The following is a 22,226-nucleotide window of genomic DNA, read 5'->3' as shown; positions in this document are numbered from 1 at the left end:
AGATGCACGCAATTTATCAAATTTTTTATGTATTTTAATTAATTTATTTCTAATGCATTAATGCATGATTTTAACATGAATATATATGTTTAATTCTTGGTTCATTAAGATTGCATGATATAAGATTTTTAGCATTATTTCACGCTCGAACGAGAACGGAGACCGGGAACAATTAATGAAATTTTTTTTATTAAATAATTATTTTTAATTATTTAATATATGGTGTAAATAAGGGCGATTTTCGAAAATGGGCCTTGTTAAGGTATTTTTACTCGACAAGTCGTATTTTAAATCAGTACGCAAAATTTAGCGAGCAATATTAAATCGGTACGCAAAATTTTAAATCGGTACGCAAAATTTTAGTCGTATTTTAAATCGGCACGCAAAATTTTAAATCGGTACGCAGAATTTGAGGGTTTGGACAATATTTTCAAAAATGTACCTAAACAAAATATTTTACGAGAGTTTTTTGGGCTTAATGGGACTATTTTAATGTATAATGGGCCTAAAATCCTACATAACATCATTATTTTAATTAAGGGCCCATAATACACTAATTATTATATCTAAACCTATCATTCAAACCCTAATTCCCTACCTCCATATTTCAGCCGCCCCTCTCTATTGTGCAGCAGCATTTCGAAATTTCCAGCAGCTTTCTCATTAGGTTTTCTCAAGTTTCTCTCAAAGAATATCTTCCTCGTCCCTCCGGTGCACGTTCTACGCTACTATCTCAAAGTTGCATAAATAAGCAAAGGCACGCACTATACCTTCTTCTTCTCATCAATCACATCACGATATGTGTGTTGAATGGTTTTTACATGATATTACATAAATCTATCATTGTGCATTGAGTTTACATTATTTTTACATGAAAAATATGCATATTTTACGCCATGATGCTCATGTTTTTGACATGGGTGAGGGGCTGCCGGATCTTTGAGGTTTAGTGAGCATTTTACAGCAGGTTTTGAAGGTGTTTAAGGGTGATATATGTTCTGAATCAAAAAGGGTAAGGGCCGATGGTGACCTCTTGGTTCTAGGGTTCGAATGACTAGATTGGGTGAAAGGAAGAGAGCAGCCGTGCATGGCTCATTCCAGACACTGGTTCAGGTCGTGTGGGGTCTGTGTCAAGGCTGGGATTGGTCCATGGTCAGCTGGTAGAAGGGATAGGCATGGATCGAAGCTTGATGACAAGCAAGGTCGAGTTTTAGGCGAGTTCAAGTGATCCTGATCGCAAGAACTGTAGATGTGGGTTAGGTTGGTCCAGTTAGGTGCACGTGGGTCTGATCATGGTCCTAGAGGGGTCATCCAAGGTCTGGAAGCGTCGGTTTCGAGTCTAGGGTCCAAGATCGAAGGCTAGGTGCACTAGGGTTTGAATCTCATTACGGGCAAAAAATTCCAGCAGGTGGTTGAGGGCTTTCAATGGTCTTATGCTGTCTGAAATAAATGATTTAAGGGCTGGTCTTGTGTAAATAAGTTATGGTTTGAGTTTGGGAAAGTTTCGAGTTAAAACCGCGACTTCAGTCCAAGTTTTAAAAATGGGCTCGAGTTTACGTCTAAGAAATGATTATAAATATGTTTTGAGGTGTTTTAAGGAGTTTGGTGGGCTTTGGGTCGAGATTTTGAGGTCCAGATCTAAAATGGTCAATTAAGGTTTCCAAGGGCAACATGGTCATTTTTCACTAGGGTCGAGTTAGCAATCTTGGCAGCGCCCTAATCACAAATTTACATGTTTTAAATGTACATGTAATCACGAACATGACTTTTTATGGAAATACGAAAAATACGGCGTATGCTTGGTTTGAAGAAAATTTACGTATATACATGTTTTTTTTTATAAGTGATGAATATATTGTCATGTTTTTGGAGGAATGGAGTTGGTTGTGACTAATATGATGATATGATAATATGATGACATGTAAGGTCAAGATTCAGTGGATGAGTAATACTGTCACTGATGTCCCCGCCGTCGAGTACCGCGGTTATACGTATATGGATCCATTGACTAATACGATGATACGAAAGTCAGAACTAATGAACAGAATTCAAATAAATAAAATGAACTCGTATATGTTGATATGATGAGACATGTTTTGGACACGTTTATGCTTGGACACGTTATGTTTAAGCTCATGCTTTTAAGATCGTGAAATGTATTTTAATTACTGTACTTTTCACTGCTGCATGATATGTATATATACTTGTTATATCATATCAGGTTTTTTGAGTCTTTAGACTCACTAGGTGTGATTGATGCAAGTGACCTTACGGTTGAGGAGACTGGAGGCGTTTAAGACTGAGTAGGCTAAGTTGGGGGTGCACGTGAAAACCCGAGAACCTTGCATTTCTTCCGCATAATACGTTTATGAGACATGAGTTTAAGCAATATGGTTAATATTTTTGAATCTTGTTATACGTTGTTGATTTATCAGACTTTTGTTATCTGTTCGAGTCTCTCTTTTAAATCAGTAGACTAGGAGATTGATTTCATTTTATGATTTAGTTAACTGCAGTTATTTTTATTCAGAGGTTGGATGACCTTTTAAAACGTATGTTTAACTTATTTAAATGTTGATGTGTGTGTGTATTTTCGGTCGTACCTTTAAAAAAAAATATTTCAGTAGAATTTTAAAATGAGTAGACGTTTCAACCCATGTATGTGCAATCTGTGCTGCCACAAGTATAAGAAAATAAAGTTGCGCCTTAGCTAACAACTATATTTTTTGGTCTAGTCATAAATGCTTGATCCTACAACTCAAATATTCTAAAAAGTACATTGTAGAAGCGCCACATTTCGATTTTCTACCCAACAAATACAATTATTGTACACATCAATTTGTTTACAAATTATAATCACTTTTGTACAATTTTGACCCAATTTAATTCTTTTTAGCTCAAGTGAGACTTTGTATTTTTCATATCTATCATATTGAATAATCTGTCTTCCATAGACACATATATCAATCTCACGTGTTAATTATTTTTATTATGGTTAATTTTGATTGATTTATCTTAAAGTAATATATTTTTTTTATTGAAGAAACTACATTTGATCTATTTTTTTTACAGTAAAACTTGTATTTTTATTCAAATAATATCAAGGTCCAAGATTACAAGATTTACTAACCAAAGAGGAAAAGTCCCTGGCATCCACACAAACGAGGATGGGGAAGAATTAGCAAAAGAAGCTAATGAATGTGCCACTTTATTCGCTGAGCGCATCACATGACTCAAAGTTATGGAAGTATAATTACTCATAAGTCGTCGGATATCAATTGCAAAAGTGCCAACATAGCTTTAGTCCTCTTCTGATCGTGTGACTGCTTGCACAGCCAGAAGAGAATCCGAGAAAATTTGATGAAGTTAAAGGTGATGATCCTGCACCAATGAGAGTCTCTCCGCAATAGCTGTAAGCTCAGCTATAAGAACAGATTGTGGCTTAGTAATTTTCTTCCCAAACGCCAACTACATTTGATCTATTACTGTAGTTCGATAACTGTTTTTTTTAAATATTTTTTAACTATAAAGCGTCTAACAGTTCGTAACTGCTCAAAATCATACAAACAATTTTATTTGAAAAACTACAATTTTAAAAATCTTTCCAACCCATCTGCACATGACAAATTTGTGAAAACCGACCAAAAACCTCACCGATATCACCTTTATTAATAATTGAATTTGAAGAAATTTTAAATCTGCACATGACAAATTTGTGAAAAACCGACCAAAAACCTCACCGATATCACCTTTATTAATAATTGAATTTGAAGAAATTTTAAAGTAATGACAATTATTTATTTGGTTGGATTTAATAATTAAGAGCCAAACATATTAATCAAATATAAATTTTAATTTTCATTGAGTTGAATTCGTATTCAAAACAATAAATTTTGTCGAATTTATTTGTATTTTATTGATTCAATTGGTTAATTTGAGTATGTTGTTCAAACGTATAAAATAATAAAATTTCGGATAATTTAATTACGAAAACTATATTAAAAATTATTACACAATCAATTAATTCAGATCCAAATTGAGAAAATGTTTAAAACTAGATCTGAATCCAAAAATTTAATAGACTGGAAAATTGCATCAGATCTGTGAATAAAACATAATTTTATGTTTCGATCAAGCAATAAAAAAATTCTCATGATTCAACATGAACGTGGCTTTGATATAACTTGTTGGAGATTTAACAAAAATAAATCTATAAATCACTTGATTAAATCCATATATTACAACACCAGGAATTTCATGTTGAATTATCAGAAAATATAAATAACAGTAAACGCGTACCAGAATCCATTGAATGATCTGGCGTTGTAGTTATGGATCTTCCAAGACAACAGAGAATATATCACTTTATTCTTGCCTCAGAAGGGAGAAGGAGAAAGATGTAGAATATGCGTGCTGTATATATATATTCTGCATTTTTCTTTGTGCCTCGAGGACCATAACATTATATAATTTTAGCAGTTTTCGACCCATCATAGAACACTTAAATGAGTAGGATTTCTACACATAAGAGTGATCATACCAATTTATTTAATACTTTGGAAACCCATAATTAATTGGTTCACCTTATTGAGTTCTTTATTACATAACTTGTCTATGTACAATTAATTAAATTATGTAAGTTCACAAAATAATTCCAACAGTGACTCCATAGTTTATAAGTTCAACGTGCTTTCATTTCATTTTATTCCAACAGTGACCGCATCGAGTCCCGCCGCACCCGCAGCATGCATCATTTATGCTAGGCTAGACTAGAATATAGTTGGAGAAAAGGTGGTCGTGTCGCAACTCCAGGGGAGAAAAAAATAAGTTTTTTTTATTAAGAATTACGGGGTGAAATTGTATTTTTGAAAAGTTCAGGGATGAATTTGGAATATGGTAGCAATTTATTCAATTTTCAGATAACGCAATGAAATGAGCTCAGCAAAGAAACCCCTTAGAATAGTTCCGACTTCGCCTCCGTCGGAGACCACCGAGCCAAGTTCAACATCTCCTATCTTCAAATTTCAATGTCATGAAATCAATAATGGAATTGACAAACACCCAATTCAAACCAAACCCACTACGCTTTTATCCAGAAAATCTCTTTCTCCTCCGAAGAATAAGCATTCGGGCATCGCCTTATCGCTGTTACAGGTCGAAAATTTCCCGCCAAAAGGGTATTAAAATTTCAGCTTCTTCGTCGGGCACTAATGCGAGTGAGCCCGAGGGCTTCTCTTGGCCGCAGTTTTCGCAGTCCATTGGGCGTGGTTCTCAAAGGTTTTTTCAGAAATTTGGCGAGTCAGTCAAGAAAGAAACTGGCTTTAGTATTGAAGATGCTAAGGTAAGAGTTAACGAGATGACAGACCGGTTCCAGGTTCAGTTTGAACGAGTTAACTCCGAAGTGCTGCCGCAGTTCATCGATTGGAATAAGTGGGATTATTGGAAGGTTGTGTGCTTTTGATGCCATTGTTTTTTTTTTTTTAACAATTAATTCTATAGAAAATATTATTCTTGGATTTTTTAATTGTGAATGATCGTATCGGTTTGTTGTTATCAGGATATAAAAAATTGGGAACCGGAAAGAGTTGGTGTTTTGGTATTATACATTTTTGTCGTGGTTTTATCTTGTCGAGGAGCATACAGTATGATCCGAGCTTCTATTGTCCAGCGTGAAAGAAAAGAATTGGCAGAGGCATACATGGAGGCGTTAATTCCCGAGCCTACTCCTACTAACGTGAGGCAGTAAGTTATTTCTATCCATTATTTGGTAGTTCAAATCTTAAATGTACGTGTGTTGAGTAGAATATGAAGTAATTGGTAAAACTCTCAATATGTACTGTTTTTACATGATAACTATTTTTTTGTTACTAGTGTGCTTAAATTTGTGGGTCAAATTCTATAGCTAAAACTTCAAAAGTAGAAACGATCAAAAATTTTTCAGTTGGATCACTTTAGTTTTTAGTATTCCAGACCTACTTTTCCATGTTAAGTGAAACAATCTCATGTTTAATGAGTTTCAGAAGTTCTCAACATGATTATGCCAAAATTGTACTCATTTCAAGGGCTTACGATAATTGATCCATCTATGCAATGTTGCTTGTGTCATGATCAATATGCTGCAACCTTTCCAAATTGATCCTGTTGGTTTTGTGTTGTATACATTTCATGCGTATCATGAGGGTAGCTTCATATAAGGCAACTGAATTTCCTTTTTTTTTTTGGTTTAAGACGTGTGTTGAATTCTAGTATGTTCATGTTCAGCTCCACTCCCCATCAGAAGACGTTGGGGGAGATGAGCTACCAATTGGCTAAATGGTCTCAAATGATTTAGAGCATCGATACAAACGGGTCATGTTTGCAATGATCCTCCTTTGAGATTAAGTTTTTTACTGATACTAAAATATATTGATGCTATCTGGTATGAGCTTATATGTTTCATGACTTCAAAATGCATAGAGATGTCAGTAAACTTACAATTGCCTTTGTTTGCTGTCTTAATGTCAAAATACTTAGTCTGGTTTCTGATGAAGCCCTAACATCTTATATCGCTCTATTTTATATGTTTCCTACTTATAGATTCAAAAAAGGCTTGTGGAGGAAAACAACTCCCAAAGGTCTCAAACTTAAAAAGTTTGTCGAAGCCCCTGATGGGACACTTGTTCATGACAGTTCTTTTGTCGGGGAAGATGCATGGGAAGATGACACCGAAAAGGCCCTAGACAATGTAAAAGAAATAATAGAGAAGGACATAAAATTGAATGAAGAGGATAAGAAGTTTGTGAAAGAAGGTTTAGGTTTATCAGGTTCGTTTTTTTCTTGATATGTAGCTGGCTAAAAAAGTTATTGTTGAAGATTAGGATCAGATTATATTAGGATTCTATAAGATCAGATCGGTTGAGTTGTTTTATGATTAAATCTTTTATCCTATCTTTGTATTTTAAATATTTGGATAGATTAGGTTGTTAGCCTTAGGGTTTTCTGCATTCTATAAGTTCAGCGTTGTATTCAGTTTTATTAATGAAGTGGAATAAGGGATTCTCACCCTCAAAACTCTCTTATTAAATCTCACATGGTATCAGAGCAATCGGCGGCCGATCCATGACAAAATACGGGACGAAATCTGGGATGGCCTCCACCTCTGAATCCACGACTCCATCACCCACTCCTCAAATCATGAGCGACGCATCACCCCTCTCAATCACTTGCCATAAACTTAATGGCAAGAATTTCTTACCTTGGTCACAATCTGTATTCATGTACATATGCGGCCGAGGGAAAGAAGAGTTTCTCACGGGTTCCGCATCCCAACCCGAATTCACCGATCCAAACTACAAGAAGTGGAAGGCTGAAAACAACCAAGTGATGGCATGGTTAATCAATTCTATGATCCCCGAGATTGGGGAGAATTTTCTTCTCTATCCTTCTGCCTCGGAGATTTGGGACGCTGCCCGTGAATCCTACTCTTGCAGCGACAATACGGCTGAGCTTTTTGCAATTGAATCGGCTGTCCATGATCTTCGACAAGAAGACTCCACAGTGACCGAGTACTTCTCTACTCTCACTCGCAATTGGCAAACCATCGACTTGACTGAGACACATGATTGGAAATGCTCCAAAGACGAGAAGTTGTTCAGATCATTTATTGAAAACAAACGAGTCTTCAAGTTCCTCATGGGCCTCAACAATAACTTCGATGACGTCCGAGGCAGAATCCTTAGCACAAATCCACTACCTAACCTTCGTGCAGCCTTCTCAGTGGTACGCCAGGAGGAAAGCCGACGCAAAGTGATGCTGGGCTCATCACCTCAATCATCTGATAACTCTGCCCTTGTTGTTCAACGACAAAATAACCCTTCAACTACTGATGTTACGGCCCACCAAGGATTTCGTCAAGGGCAGCCTCCAAACAACACAAAAGGAAAAATGATTCCGGGACGTCCTTGGTGTGAATTTTGCAAGAAACCAACTCACAATATCGATAGTTGCTGGAAGATACATGGGAAACCACTGGATTGGAAACCAGCCAGAGAACGTCGCGCTCACAGCGCTGTCTCTGAGCAGCCTCCATCCACAGCAGCGCCTTTCACCAGAACAATTGGATGCTCTCCAGAAGTTATTCTCCCAGCATACGATGCCATCTTCTGTCATCGGAACGGGTAGTACAGCAATCCCAGGTGATATTCCCCTCACTTTTATTTCACAAACTGAATTATCAAATTACTGGATAGTAGATTCTGGTGCTTCAGACCATATGACCAGCCAATTACAAATGTTCACCTCATACAGCCCCTTACGAGTCTCTAAATCAGTTCGAGTAGCAGATGGTTCTTGTACAAAAGTACTTGGTTCGGGTTCAATTTGGTTATCCCCAGAATTATGCTTACATAACGTCTTATTCGTTCCTGCACTTCAGTGCAATTTATTGTCCGTCAGTGCATTCAACAAGAACTTACATTGCTCTACAATTTTTTCGACTGACTCATGTGTTTTTCAGGACCTGGAATCAGGGAGGACGATTGGCAGTGCTAAGTGTTGTGCAGGTCTCTACCTATTAAAGATGAAGTCACCCTTAGAGTCCCTATCTTCAAATGCCTCTGGCCATCATGCTTCCGCAGTCCAATCCATCAGAGATAATGAATTTTTGTTATGGCACTATCGCCTAGGTCATCCAAATTTTTTGTATCTCAAGAAACTATTTCCATCATTAGTAAATAACAGCACTTCTCGTTTACCTCTTTGTGATGTTTGTCAATTTTCAAAACACACTCGCACATCGTTCAAACCACAAACATATACACCATCAAAACCATTTTCTCTCATACATAGCGATATTTGGGGTCCTTCTCGTGTCAAAAACATTACGGGTACCCGGTGGTTCCTATTATTTGTTGACGACCATACTCGTCTGTCTTGGGTTTTTCTCATGAAAGACAAAAATGAGACGTCTACAATTTTCAAATCATTCTCCGCCATGATACACACACAATTCTCAACTGATATCCAAATTTTACGAACTGATCGAGCTCGGGACTTCTTTAACACTGTTCTTGGAGATTACCTAACCACTCGGGGAATTATTCATCAAAGCTTCTGCGTTGATACACCTCAACAAAATGGTGTCGCAGAAAGGAAAAATCGCCATCTCCTTGAGGTGGCTCGTTCTTTATTGTTCACACATAATGTTCCTAATCATTTCTGGGGTGAGGCTGTCCTCACAGCCACATACCTCATAAATCGCATGCCTTCTAGAGTCCTTAAGTTCCAAACACCTATTCAATCTCTCCTCAGCATTTATCCTAACTCACACCTACTTCACAATCTCCCATTACGCATCTTTGGGTGTGTCTCGTTTGTGCACATCCATTCCCAGCATAGAAGCAAACTTGACCCCCGTTCAATAAAATGCATCTTCCTAGGGTATTCCTCCAATCAAAAGGGGTACAAATGTTATTCCTCGACCACAAGAAAATTCTACAATACCATGGATGTCACATTCAATGAGTCTGAACCGTTTTTTCCATCTTCCTCAGCTCAGGGGGAGCAGGTAATTCATGGCCATCTTCAGGGTAATGACCTTCAGAATCTGGATCCTATACATATTGATGATTTAGACACTATCCCACCAAATCATTCCCAAATCCTCCCCTTTGATCATGTGTATTCACGTAGGAATTCTCCTCAAGACCAAACACACAATCAGCAAACCAAGAGCACTCCTTCGATCCCAGATCCTCTGGAAAGCAATCAAGGTACACCAATCTCCACCTCACATGATATTGATGATAGACCAATTGTGTTAAAAAAAGGAATCAGATCGTGCACACAATATCCTATAAGTAATTTTGTCTCTTTTGATCTATTGTCTCCTGCATATCGAGCTTTTGTTGTGAATCTAGACCAAGTACAGGTCCCATCAAACATCACTGAAGCCCTGGAACACCCACAATGGAGGGCAGCAGTCTTTGACGAAATACATGCCCTAGAGAAGAATAACACTTGGGAGATTACTGAACTCCCTACTGAAAAACGAACTGTTGGCTGTAAGTGGATTTTCACAATTAAACATAAGGCTGATGGGAGCATTGAACGATACAAGGCAAGATTAGTAGCAAAAGGGTTCACTCAGACATATGGAATTGATTATCAAGAGACATTTGCACCTGTTGCCATGCTAAATACGGTACGTGTACTCCTATCTATTGCTGCAAATCTAGACTGGCCCCTATATCAACTTGATGTCAAAAATGCCTTCTTAAATGGGGATTTGGAAGAGGAGATCTACATGTGTATTCCACCTGGATTCGAATCCAAGACAACGGCTAATAAAGTCTATCGGTTAAAGAAATCTCTTTATGGTTTAAAGCAATCTCCCAGAACCTGGTTCCACAAGTTCACGAAAGTATTGAAAGAAAGTGGATACATACAGTGCCAATCAGACCACACTATGTTTGTCAAGCATTCCAACTCAGACAGGATCTCTGTTATCATCGTATATGTTGACGATATTATAATTACTGGGAATCATAAAGAAGACATCACTCAAGTCAAGCTACTACTCTCAAAAGAATTCGAGATGAAGGATCTAGGGCAGTTGAAATATTTTTTGGGAATGGAAGTGGCCAGATCAAAACATGGGATCTTTATTTCTCAGAGAAAATATGTCCTTGATCTGTTGAAAGAAACTGGAATGTTGGGATGCAAGCCTGTTGATACTCCTATGGATCCAAACATAAAACTTGGAAAGAATGAGGAAAGTCCAATGATCGACAAAGGACGATACCAAAGATTAGTAGGTAAACTGATATACCTATCTCACACAAGACCTGACATTGGATTCGCTGTAAGTGTTGTTAGCCAATTCATGAACAATCCAACTGAAGAACATATGGGTGCTGTTTTTCGCATATTAAAGTACCTCAAAGGATCCCTTGGAAAGGGACTATGCTTCCAGAAGACAGCTCTAAGAAATATACAGATATACAGTGACGCTGATTGGGCAGGATCATCCACTGACAGACGATCCACATCTGGGTATTGCTCATTCGTATGGGGCAACCTTGTAACATGGCGAAGCAAGAAACAAACTGTGGTAGCAAGAAGCAGTGCAGAAGCCGAATTTCGGTCCTTGGCCAATGGTACGTGCGAAGGGATATGGTTACAAAGGTTATTGGCAGAACTGAAAGTAGGAGGACATCAAGTGGTAGAACTGAAGTGTGACAATCAAGCAGCGATAAGTATTGCCAAGAATCCAGTTCATCATGATCGAACTAAGCATGTTGAAGTCGATCGTCATTTCATAAGTGAAAAGCTCGAGAAAGGGACATTGAAAATCTGTTACGTCCCTAGTGTTGAAGATTAGGATCAGATTAGATTAGGATTCTATAAGATCAGATCGGTTGAGTTGTTTTTGATTAAATCTTTTATCCTATCTTTGTATTTTAAATATTTGGATAGATTAGGTTGTTAGCCTTAGGGTTTTTTGCATTCTATAAGTTCAGCGTTGTATTCAGTTTTATTAATGAAGTGGAATAAGGGATTCTCACCCTCAAAACTCTCTTATTAAATCTCACAGTTATCCTTGCGTTTGTCCTCCCTCTCTGTTTGAAGTGCTTTTCACAAAGTTAGCCATCCATTTATATATCTTATTGAGGAGAGGAAAGCAGGCTTTTTATCTGCAGGGCACTATCAACACAAATAGATTCTTTGCATGGAAGATTTGACGATAGAATTGACACCAAGTTTCCCACTTATTTTATCTGAGGAGAAAATAACTTCGATGTAATTGGATTGATTGGAGTTGCTTGGTAATTTCACTTTCTTTAGAAGGAAACGATCTGAAAAAGTTGATACTTATTTATACTCTGTGTAACGCAAAGTCCTGTTTGTTCAATTGGAAAACAACTGAGCCACTCGAACAGTTGTCCGGTGTAATTTGTTGCCACAAATGTTATGAGGAAGTTTTTCTCTAAAAACTATTTCACCTGTGCAAAGCACTAACATGCTATTTGTTTACGTAAAAGAAAATTTGGCTATCCATTACTGATTTATGTAGTGAGAGAGGAAAGTAGAAAGACAAGAAATTAAATATTTTCTTATTGGTTCAAGCATAATAGTGCGTACAATAAATGAATAGGAAAACTAGAGACCAAATCTAGGGCTAATATTAGAACCATAAATCTAAATATATCAGAATTTCCATTACTTTCCAAATTTATGGTAATTTTCTGATTCATTCAAATCGAATGACCAGAAGCCAGAAGGTATCTGAATAAATCAGAATTCCTCCTGCTGGTCGAGTTTCGCAGTAAGACCAGAGTCAATCAGAGTTTCTCTAACTTCCCTGATTATGGTAATATCCTAATTGATTCAAATCAATTGACAGAAAATCGTTAACAATCCCTTGAATATAGACAATTTACTTCTGTTTTGTTTTATTTTTCATGCATATTTTTTTGAATGTGTCCGTAATTTGTGTTCTTATTGAATTATTAGCTTTAATTGCAAACTATACGATGTGCTATTGGGATTCTGAATGCTTCATAACAAGAAAAAAGTTTATGTACATTTATTTATCTAATCAGGCGCCTTTAACAGATTTCTTCGACAGTTGTGAAACAGGATTCAGGAGGAACATGGCGTGATAGACTTACAGCATGGAAAGAAATTCTTCAGAAGGAGAAGCTAGCAGAACAACTCGATTCATTGAATTCCAAGTATGTTGTGGAATTTGACATGAAAGAGGTTGAGAATAGCCTCCGCAAGGATGTCGTTGAGAAGGCCAGCAATGCAAATGGAGCAAGGGCATTGTGGATCTCCAAAAGATGGTGGCGCTATCGTCCAAAACTTCCTTACATCTATTTCCTTCAAAAACTTGATTCTTCCGAGGTAAAAAATGTGTTAATATTCACGCCTGCTTAGTCTGAATATTTAACTATCGCTACTCCTAATTTGTGTAGGTCTAATTTGATCTTGGATTTGTCCCTTTTATAGTTTTCTAATCCATTTTGTGCCAATATTTACTGCAAAAGTTCAAATTGAAATCTCCGTTGCCAAGATACTTATTGTATTCTGTATAACTACAGTAAATGGGTTTTTCAACATTTGTTATGGACCTTATGGAGCACTATTTCTAAAACCAATAGTAGAGGAAATATAAATTTTCTAAAACTATATTCAATTGATAATCTTGGTTTGTGCAAGACTCTCAAATAGCATGTTGCCTGTGTAACTAAAGTGTTTTTGTCAGGTTGCTGCAGTTGTCTTTACTGAGGATCTTAAGAGACTTTATGTGACCATGAAAGAAGGATTCCCTCTGGAATATATTGTGAGTCCAATAATCTGGCTGTGTGCTAACAGTTGTTTTTCTTCACGGGCTTACATCTGCTGTTACCTGCCTAGGTTGATATTCCACTCGATCCATTCCTTTTTGAGGCAATATTAGGTTCTGGAGTTGAAGCAGATCTTCTTCAGAAGAAGCAAATACATTATTTTTTGAAAGTTGTATTTGCCCTCTTGCCGGGAATACTGATCTTATGGTTCATAAAGGAAGCTTTAATGCTGCTTCATATTACTACAAACCGTTTTCTTTATAAGAAATATAACCAGCTTTTTGATATGGCATATGCTGATAACTTCATTCTGGTAAGTTCTGTAGTTTCTTCGAGCTTGTGTCGCTCTAGATTTTTTTTCTCTTGAATTATTTTGATTTCCCACTCAGCCAGTTGGTGAAGTTGGTGAAGCAAAATCAATGTATAAGGATGTAGTACTAGGAGGAGATGTCTGGGATCTTCTTGATGAGTTGATGATCTATATGGGAAACCCCATGCAGTATTATGAAAAGAATGTGAAGTTTGTACGGGTACGCTAGATTATTATAAACATTAAAGAAATAACCTATCCTAAATTTTCTTTAAAAGAATGTTTTTTTTACGTGAAACGGTCATAAAAGAATGTTTTCTTCTCCATCTTATTATGCACATTTCAGGGTGTCCTTCTGTCGGGACCCCCAGGGACAGGCAAAACCCTCTTTGCTAGGACACTAGCAAAAGAGAGCGGGTTGCCTTTTGTTTTTGCTTCTGGTGCAGAATTCACAGATAGTGAGAAAAGTGGTGCTGCAAGAATTAATGAATTGTTCTCAATCGCGAGGAGAAATGTAAGAGTACTCCCTTTTAGCTATGCATGCCGATTCTTCTTAGTTGAGGATAACTATTTAAAGGTGCTGGAAACTTACGAAATTATTAATGGATGTTAAAATTTTTTTTGGGAGTATTTGAGGTCATGGTTTGGATATCCAGATGGATTAATATTAGGAAGGTGCGGGTGGTGTTAGGTTTTATTTTCGGTTTTTTCGGAATATATTTTTTGGAACTGTGTTTTTGGATATTGCTTTGGAAAATATGATCTATGTTTTTTTTTGAAGAATATGATACATGTCTTGATTTTACTTCTGAAGATATTTTTGAACGGTAAACATGTCATGTAAAAATGTAATGATTTATCTAATTTTTTATTAGTATGCTTTGTAAAAAAGATAATAAAACAATGTATTTGGATTACAACATAATATAATAGTAGAGTATTTATGGAGAATGACGAAAGTTGAGTTAAAAATAATTATTACAGTCGGAGATGCGAAATGCATAAAAATATGTTTTTCGGATGGAAAGATGTTTCTATTTGGTTTTATTTTTGGAGATGGAAAATATTTCCAGAAGAATAAAACTGAAGAAATCCTATGCTTTTCGTAAACAAATAGGCGTTCCTTCTAAAAAAAATTGGTTTAAAAGAGCAAATACATTGTGTATTAGTTATTGAGAAATCACAAAGGGATTGACATGAAACTTTTTTACTGGTTTTTTATATGCAGCACTAACAACTTATTTTAGGTTAGCCAATGCATCAGTGGCTCATAAATGTCTTGAAATATGCTTGGATTATATCTGTCTTCGAGACATCGAAGAGCGTAAGTAGGGAATCAATGAAACTTGGTAAACCAACGCTGAAATAGTTAGTGAAATCTGCATACAGTTCCTCAAGTTCAAGGAATTTGTTTCCTTTTAAAATTTTCCAACCAATCTCTCTCCATTGTGTCTCAAACAGGAGCAACAGATGAAACTCTTAGTCTGTGGGGGTGAATTGTAAGAATGTGTGCTTGCATGCCTATATACAAGTGTATTATACTTATGTAGTTATGTTTGCATCCAAACATTTATGGATCTTGTTAGCTTTTGAAGAAATATATCCATGGTGTCTTTTTCCAGGCTCCTGCTTTTGTATTTGTGGACGAGATAGATGCTATTGCTGGAAGGCATGCCAGAAAGGATCCACGTAGGAGAGCAACATTCGAAGCATTGATTGCACAGCTGGATGGAGAGTAAGAATTTTTTTAAAAAATCTAATATTGTTCATGGTAGTGCTGAGGATATGAGTTTCATTGCATTGTTAAATGCCTTTATTTGGCTTGGGATTGGTAATTAATTCCCATGCCATTTTTTGATTACCGAAAATGACTATGCTGGTGGGTTCGATTTTGGTCGATGAGGCAGACATGATAAAAGAATTGGGAAGTCCGATTCTAAATTACGTTGTTGGATATACTCCAGATCTGTGCTTCTGACAAATATGGTAGGCCAAATGTTACTTTGCTGCCTGGTTTTCCTCAAAGCCCGTAGCAAAAATTATTTGCCATATTTTCTCAGAAAGAAGATAGTAAAACACATAGTTCGTTTTCTGTCTTATATGGCCATTCATTGTACTCTGATTTATCTTGTTCTGCTTCGTAGATTCTCTAACATGCCCTAACTACTGGATAATAATCCTGTTATTTCAATTTCATCACCATCTTAACATCATTCAGTAAGATCAACCTCACCACTTTTTTCACTTGCTTCAACATTTCCTGACCACTGAGAGAATCAACTGCTTGAAGTTATGATGTAATAAAATTGTTTTCCATCGTAATCAAGGCGTCAAGTTTGTTTGTTTCTTTGTTTTTCGCCTTTCTTATTCTCCTTGGTGAAATTTTCTTCGAGGAGAAAGAATCTTGTCCCGGAACCAGCCTTTGTTTAATCAATTGTGTATGAATAGTTATTATTGATATTAAAATGAGGTACTTGAATTTTGAAATGGTGTCTTCTCCTCATACAAGATTTTGTTCCGTTTTACACACTTGCAAATGGTGACTAATTTAGAGGACCAACATTTAGTTGGTTGAATGGCTTGCATCAACTATTTTGTGATCTACGGAGCATTCATCAACTTGTTCTAAATCTAGAACAGAAGCACTGTACTCATTTCCAGCATTTTCTCATTGTGTCACTTACATTTTCTTGATTTATGTCAGTAGTGAGTACTCATTTACTTTTGCTTTTTGTAACTCACAGATAAATTACTGTTTGCAGGAGAGAAAAAACTGGTGTTGATAGATACTCGCTTAGGCAAGCTGTCATATTCATATGTGCTACTAATAGACCTGATGAACTAGACCTAGAATTTGTTCGCCCTGGACGCATTGACAGACGTGTATATATAGGATTACCTGATGCAAAGCAAAGAGTACAAATCTTTGGTGTTCATAGTACTGGGAAGGAACTTGCTGAGGATGTTGACTTTGAAAAGGTTCATTGGTTTCACACAGTCTTCTATTTTTCACATTTTAAATATGTTGGTGAGTTTAAGTTTTGGATTGTGAGTGAAAACTTTTACCGAATTACTGGTTTCTTGGAAGGATTCTTACTAGGCCTACTTCTCTCTGGTAAGTTGGAGAAGCCCTTCTGGTGATGCTATAACTTAACACTTGGCTTTTGTTGTTCTTTCCCCCACCCCTATAGGTAGTCTTCCGTACTGTTGGATATTCTGGTGCAGATATTAGAAATCTTGTCAATGAAGCAGGAATAATGTCTGTAAGTTCTATGCACTTAATATATAACTTTTTTATGACAATATCCACTGGCTCACAGCATGTTTGTCTGGTTTTTTCTGATTTCCTGAGGCATAGGAGCTTGTAGAAGGAAATTCCAGTAATGAACTGCTGCACTTTATTATTATTATTTTGTCTCTTGGGAGAACATCATCCATCTGATAAAAAAGCATCATGGAGTCCCTGCCTTTGCGTTGTAGTTGGCCATGGTATCCCAAATTTTAGAAAGTGACACACCTATTATTTTATTGGAAGAAATTTTCCCAAGAATCACCCCTAAAACCAACTTACAGCTCCTGTTCTAATCCTTATCCCGTCGAAAATGTTAACCATCTTTAGTCCATAAAGTTTTTGTTCGACCTTCCCCGTATCCAAGTTTTTGCTTCGATGCACTTTGTGTTTCTGTTTGTTCATCTCAGCTTTGTTCAGGTCTCTCCTTCATGTTGGAATTTCTCCTGTTTTAATTATATAGTAGCTCCCCTCTTTCTTTTTGATAATTTTCTTTCTATTCCTTCCAGCCGATAGATGGTGCGCATAGTGACTTTTTACTGCCTATCGACTTCTATTTTGGTGAACTTGTTAAAATTTGCAATCCTAGATTCCCTCTTTAGTAAAAATTTCATCTCATTCTCAAATCTTCAATGTTAGAAGGAAGTGGACTTTGATATGCCATACTGTTTAACGAAAGGTTTGTTGAAAACGCTTGATCCCAAAATCTTGTGCTTGTGGGGGTCGGCCCAACACCCCTCACATGTAAGCTGGGTATCAAAGAATATGTGAGGAATTAATGGACAAGATGTATACGTGCAATTTTATCAGGCATTAAGCAACAAAGACCTTAACTGACTCTTGAACAAACTTAATGAAATATATGGGGTTTAGTGCATTTGCGATTTTGAACATATACTTTTGACTTTGGTACCATGTTGAATCCAATTTATGACAAAAACTTGAGCTTGTGGTAAGTGGCACATCAATAGTTTTATAATTTCACAAGGATGTCATTACTTTTGACCCTTGTTGGAAGCTTCTGTTTTGGACTTCCACACCTGGTATGCTCTTCGTCCTTCTTGCCGGTCTACTCTTTGATAATAAATGGTGGCTGAACAGGTCAGAAAAGGGCATTCTAAAATCTACCAGCAAGATATTATAGATGTGTTGGACAAGCAACTTCTCGAGGGGATGGGTGTGCTTCTCACTGAGGAAGAGCAGCAGAAATGTGAACAAAGTGTATGGTTTCTTTTGTGGCACTTACTAAGGTTGTGGATAGCATGTAAGTTATCATACTCGTGATGTTTTTCTCAACATTTTTATAGGTTTCTTTAGAGAAGAAAAGGCTTTTGGCGGTACATGAAGCTGGTCACATAGTCTTAGCACACTTGTTCCCACGATTTGATTGGCACGCATTTTCTCAGCTTTTGCCTGGTGGCAAGGTATAGCATAGTGACAATAAAGATTTTGTTCCGTGGAATGAATCCTGAATGGCCTTCATCTGTTGTCTAATTGAGCAGGAAACTGCTGTGTCTGTTTTTTATCCTCGAGAAGACGTGGTAGATCAAGGTTATACAACCTTTGGTTACTTGCAAATGCAAATGGTGGTTGCTCATGGAGGGCGTTGTGCCGAGCGCATTGCATTTGGTGATGACATTACTGATGGAGGAAGGGATGATCTGGAGAAAATTACGAAGGTAACATAAAGACATAAACACATGTAGTCTCACATTTAATTTGGACATGGATGCCGGCTCCCTGAGAGTAATTCTGACCAAGTGTACAATTGTTGAGAATTCTTCTGACTTAATTCTGTGGCAGATTGCTAGAGAAATGGTAATAAGCCCCAGAAATCCTAGGTTGGGGCTCACTGCTTTGACGAAAAGAATTGGGATGGTTGATCTACCAGATAACCCAGATGGTGAGATAATAAGATACAAGGTAACTTTACATGATTATAGTTTAGACATAAGATATGGTTTGTAACTGTTTTGTTTCAACTTCTGCACTCAAACAAATAATCTCTCTTTTGTTTGCTTTCGATGTCAGTGGGATGATCCTCATGTTATTCCTGCAAATATGACTCTTGAAGTTTCTGAACTTTTTACACGGGAGTTGGCTAGGGTAATTTTAATTTACCATGCTATTGCCTTTTCTGCTAAATGTATAGTCTTGTTGCTTGGCATGTATGTCATACTAATTTCCTTTTGAAGCCATGCTTTCCAAGTTAATCACAAAATGATTCAAATAAGCATGGGCATGAAGTCAGGCCACTACTAAATGCCAGTTAGGCGATGGGAGACTGTGGCAAATATGAAATTCACCGAGGAAGAGGGAGACCAAAGAGGATTTGGTTAACAACGATAAAATTCATTTACATATAAATGATGATAAAGTAGGAGATAGCACAATGGTGTAGGAGGATCAGTATATCTGACCCTATCTAGTGGGATAAAAGTTTGATTTTTGTATTGAATTTCACTTTTATCCCAAAAAAATCAATATTTAACACCAACCATAAGCTAGTGATATGAAAAGAACAATATGCTAATGAATTTAAAAGATGATTTAGTATGAAAAAATTATGTGAATTACCTAGAATCAGTAATTAAGACTGATACCATACTAATGGTAAAATTGAAAGATTGAATTATTATATGATCCAATGTTAAACATAAACCAAACAGAATGAGATTAAAGGCTTTTTTTTTGTAGTTCTCTTGTTTCTTCTTGTTGATTTTTTTCCTTATGTAGCTTTATTGACGTTATGAATTTCATTACTGAAAATAGTACATTGACGAGACTGAAGAACTTGCTATGAAGGGACTGAGAGACAACAAGCACATTTTAGACGTGATTGCAGAGGAACTATTAGAACATTCAAGGATAACTGGATTGGTACTGTACATTTTTCATATTCTCATTGTGCACGATACTCAAAAAAATAAACAATCAAACAAAATCAGTTCCATCTAGGCTGTTACCTAACAAAATTATAAATTGTAAACATTTCTGACAAATGGGCAAAAATATTTACTCAAAATTCAAACATATACCATTGCTTAAACTGTAAATATTCTTCCCCTATGTTGTTGAGTTAACTGTCATCTGGTAATTTTTTAATGGGAAATTGCTTTCCAGGAAATAGAAGAACTAATGAGAGGTTTGTCGCCAATTATGTTTGAAGATTTTGTTAAACCTTACCAGATTGACTTGGGAGAGGTATTGTGGTTCTGTTATTATTTCTTGATATTGTAGGGTTCTAAAACGTTAATACTTCTATAGATGGTCTTCAATACAAACATTGCTTTGCATGTATGGAGAAAACATGTTTCCTTGAATTTCTTTCTAGCTTCAAGATCTTGTTCTTCACTTGATGAGGTGTGGCTTATGAAATTATCTAATAATTAGTCTGTTTCTGTTGGGAAGTGAGTAATCTGTTAGTGATGTTAGTTTGCTGGGAGCAACACGGGTTTTTGTTGTTTTGTATGGCTATCTATATGACATATTGCCTGTGGGCTGCTTATTGTTTGAGTGATCGGAGTTGGACAATTACTATAACCTATACATATGACCTTTTAGTCCCCTACAATCTGTTTCAAAGTGTCCTATATTCGATTTTCATTAATTGCAAGTTAGTTTAGAGGGTGATTGCTGAGGTAAGAATCGTCACCGCTATCTTGTATATGTGACAACGATTAAACGAATCATTCAAGCTATTCTGCAATTTAAAATATGGATAGCTACTGTCACCAATATTTAAAAACTTTTGGTATAGAAACAAATATTTTATCTTAACAAAATCTCTGGTTTTCACAGGACACATAAAACACAAAAGCCTCAACTAGGTTTTTTTGCCAGTTTCGTCAAATGCATTTTTCTCTTGCATATGGTTTCTTGTGATAAATTATATTCCTTATTTCAGAAATCGTTATCCTTTACTCAACAGGATGGGCCAATTTCTCACAATGATCGCCTCCGTTATCAACCTCTTGATATCTATCCTGCGCCAATGCACAGATGTTGAACTTTGTGGGGGAAAGGAAAACAATTTTTGGGTGGAGTCAGATCTGCTTTTTTTTTTTTTGAACCCCAGATCTGCGTTTTGGTGAAAAGCTAATCAAGGACCAATTAGTCCCCGTAGCTGCAAGAAACTGACAATGGCACGGGCTGCGCGGCATGGCGGAGACTTAAGGTTACCTGGTAGACGGATCACAGAATTTAACAGCAGTTTGACATTTTCTTGTGAACTAATTCATTATTTTATTTGGATCTTGCCGTATGACCATGGGTGAATAATCCAAGTCTCAGTAAAATTATTTCTTCATTATTTCAATAAAATTTCATTGAGATCCATATGTTTACAACAAAATGGAGCTACTAAACATTTGTAATGGCATAAATACATAGTTACATGCATCTGAAAGCATGTCAAACAAGATCAATTTTCTTGATGACAAGATGAGTATTGTGACACATTTGCTTATTGGGGAAGTTCTGTGTGTGATGCTGATTTCATTGAATACAGATGGGACTTATGAGACAATAATTTATGGAGTTTATTGATTAGCTAGTCTAAAGTTTGCTAGTAGGAAGCCCGGTGGGGTAGCACGACTTCTTTTCTTCACAGCTCGATAAAGCTGTTTAACAGCATCTTTTGAGAGATGGTGTGGTTTGCTCAACCTCAGTCCTCCATCAACGGGCACCGTCGTTCCATTGAAGTACTTGCGTGTGCATTTGTTAAAAAGTCAGTAGATAAATAAATATATTGGTGTGTGATCTTAGCAAGTGCACAATATCAAGTTTGATGTTTGACGCGTAAAGTATCGTTCTAACGAGAAGTTAAATATTTAAAAATATAAAAGTAATGTAATTAAAATAACCTTAATTTTATCTAGAAATTAAAAGATGAGATTTATAATATAAAGTAAAAATTGCAACAATTGAATACATGATTAATAATGGGGGAAATCATTTATGGACAAATTTCACAGGTTCGATTTTATTTGAATAATCCATTACGTTTGATTTCTGTCAAAGTCTATATCCCGAATTTTCTCAGCTTATTGGCCAAGAATTTTCAGTATTTCCTACTTAATTTTCCAAGTAACAAGTAGAAACTTATTATTTAATATAGATTCCAATATTCTTATTGAAAATCAAATATCAGACAAAATAAACAACACAATAATTCTTATAATGACTTCAATGAAGTTTTATACTTTCTGAACTCTATAAATACCAATAATGTATTTCTTATAGGACATCTCGAATGTCATATTTTAAACAAATATAACAATTCAATTTGTGATAAGTT

The 22,226-nt window shown here is 36.3% G+C and overlaps 2 protein-coding genes across 2 annotated transcripts; both read left to right on the top strand.

The window, feature by feature from the left end:
* Positions 1–4,921: 4,921 nt before the first annotated feature.
* On the top strand, positions 4,922–21,263 carry LOC140980937 (ATP-dependent zinc metalloprotease FTSH 12, chloroplastic). Its single transcript, XM_073447065.1, has 19 exons — positions 4,922–5,446; positions 5,558–5,742; positions 6,577–6,803; positions 12,608–12,885; positions 13,247–13,324; positions 13,399–13,641; positions 13,718–13,858; positions 13,985–14,152; positions 15,261–15,373; positions 16,401–16,617; positions 16,830–16,901; positions 18,029–18,148; positions 18,235–18,351; positions 18,430–18,606; positions 18,731–18,850; positions 18,959–19,033; positions 19,700–19,807; positions 20,051–20,131; positions 20,859–21,263. Exons 1-19 carry the CDS (start codon positions 5,033–5,035, stop codon positions 20,934–20,936), a joined length of 3,012 nt encoding a protein of 1,003 aa, XP_073303166.1. The 5' UTR covers positions 4,922–5,032; the 3' UTR covers positions 20,937–21,263.
* LOC140980944 (uncharacterized) lies at positions 6,898–9,713 on the top strand. Its single transcript, XM_073447078.1, has 2 exons — positions 6,898–8,174; positions 8,495–9,713. Exon 1 carries the CDS (start codon positions 7,099–7,101, stop codon positions 8,158–8,160), a length of 1,062 nt encoding a protein of 353 aa, XP_073303179.1. The 5' UTR covers positions 6,898–7,098; the 3' UTR covers positions 8,161–8,174; positions 8,495–9,713.
* Positions 21,264–22,226: the final 963 nt, after the last annotated feature.

This window comes from Primulina huaijiensis, chromosome 1 (genome assembly GCF_012295235.1).
Source record: "Primulina huaijiensis isolate GDHJ02 chromosome 1, ASM1229523v2, whole genome shotgun sequence".
NCBI classification, from domain to species: domain Eukaryota; kingdom Viridiplantae; phylum Streptophyta; class Magnoliopsida; order Lamiales; family Gesneriaceae; genus Primulina; species Primulina huaijiensis.
Note: the sequence above shows the minus strand (reverse complement) of the source record. Positions and strands in the feature narration are given on the sequence as shown.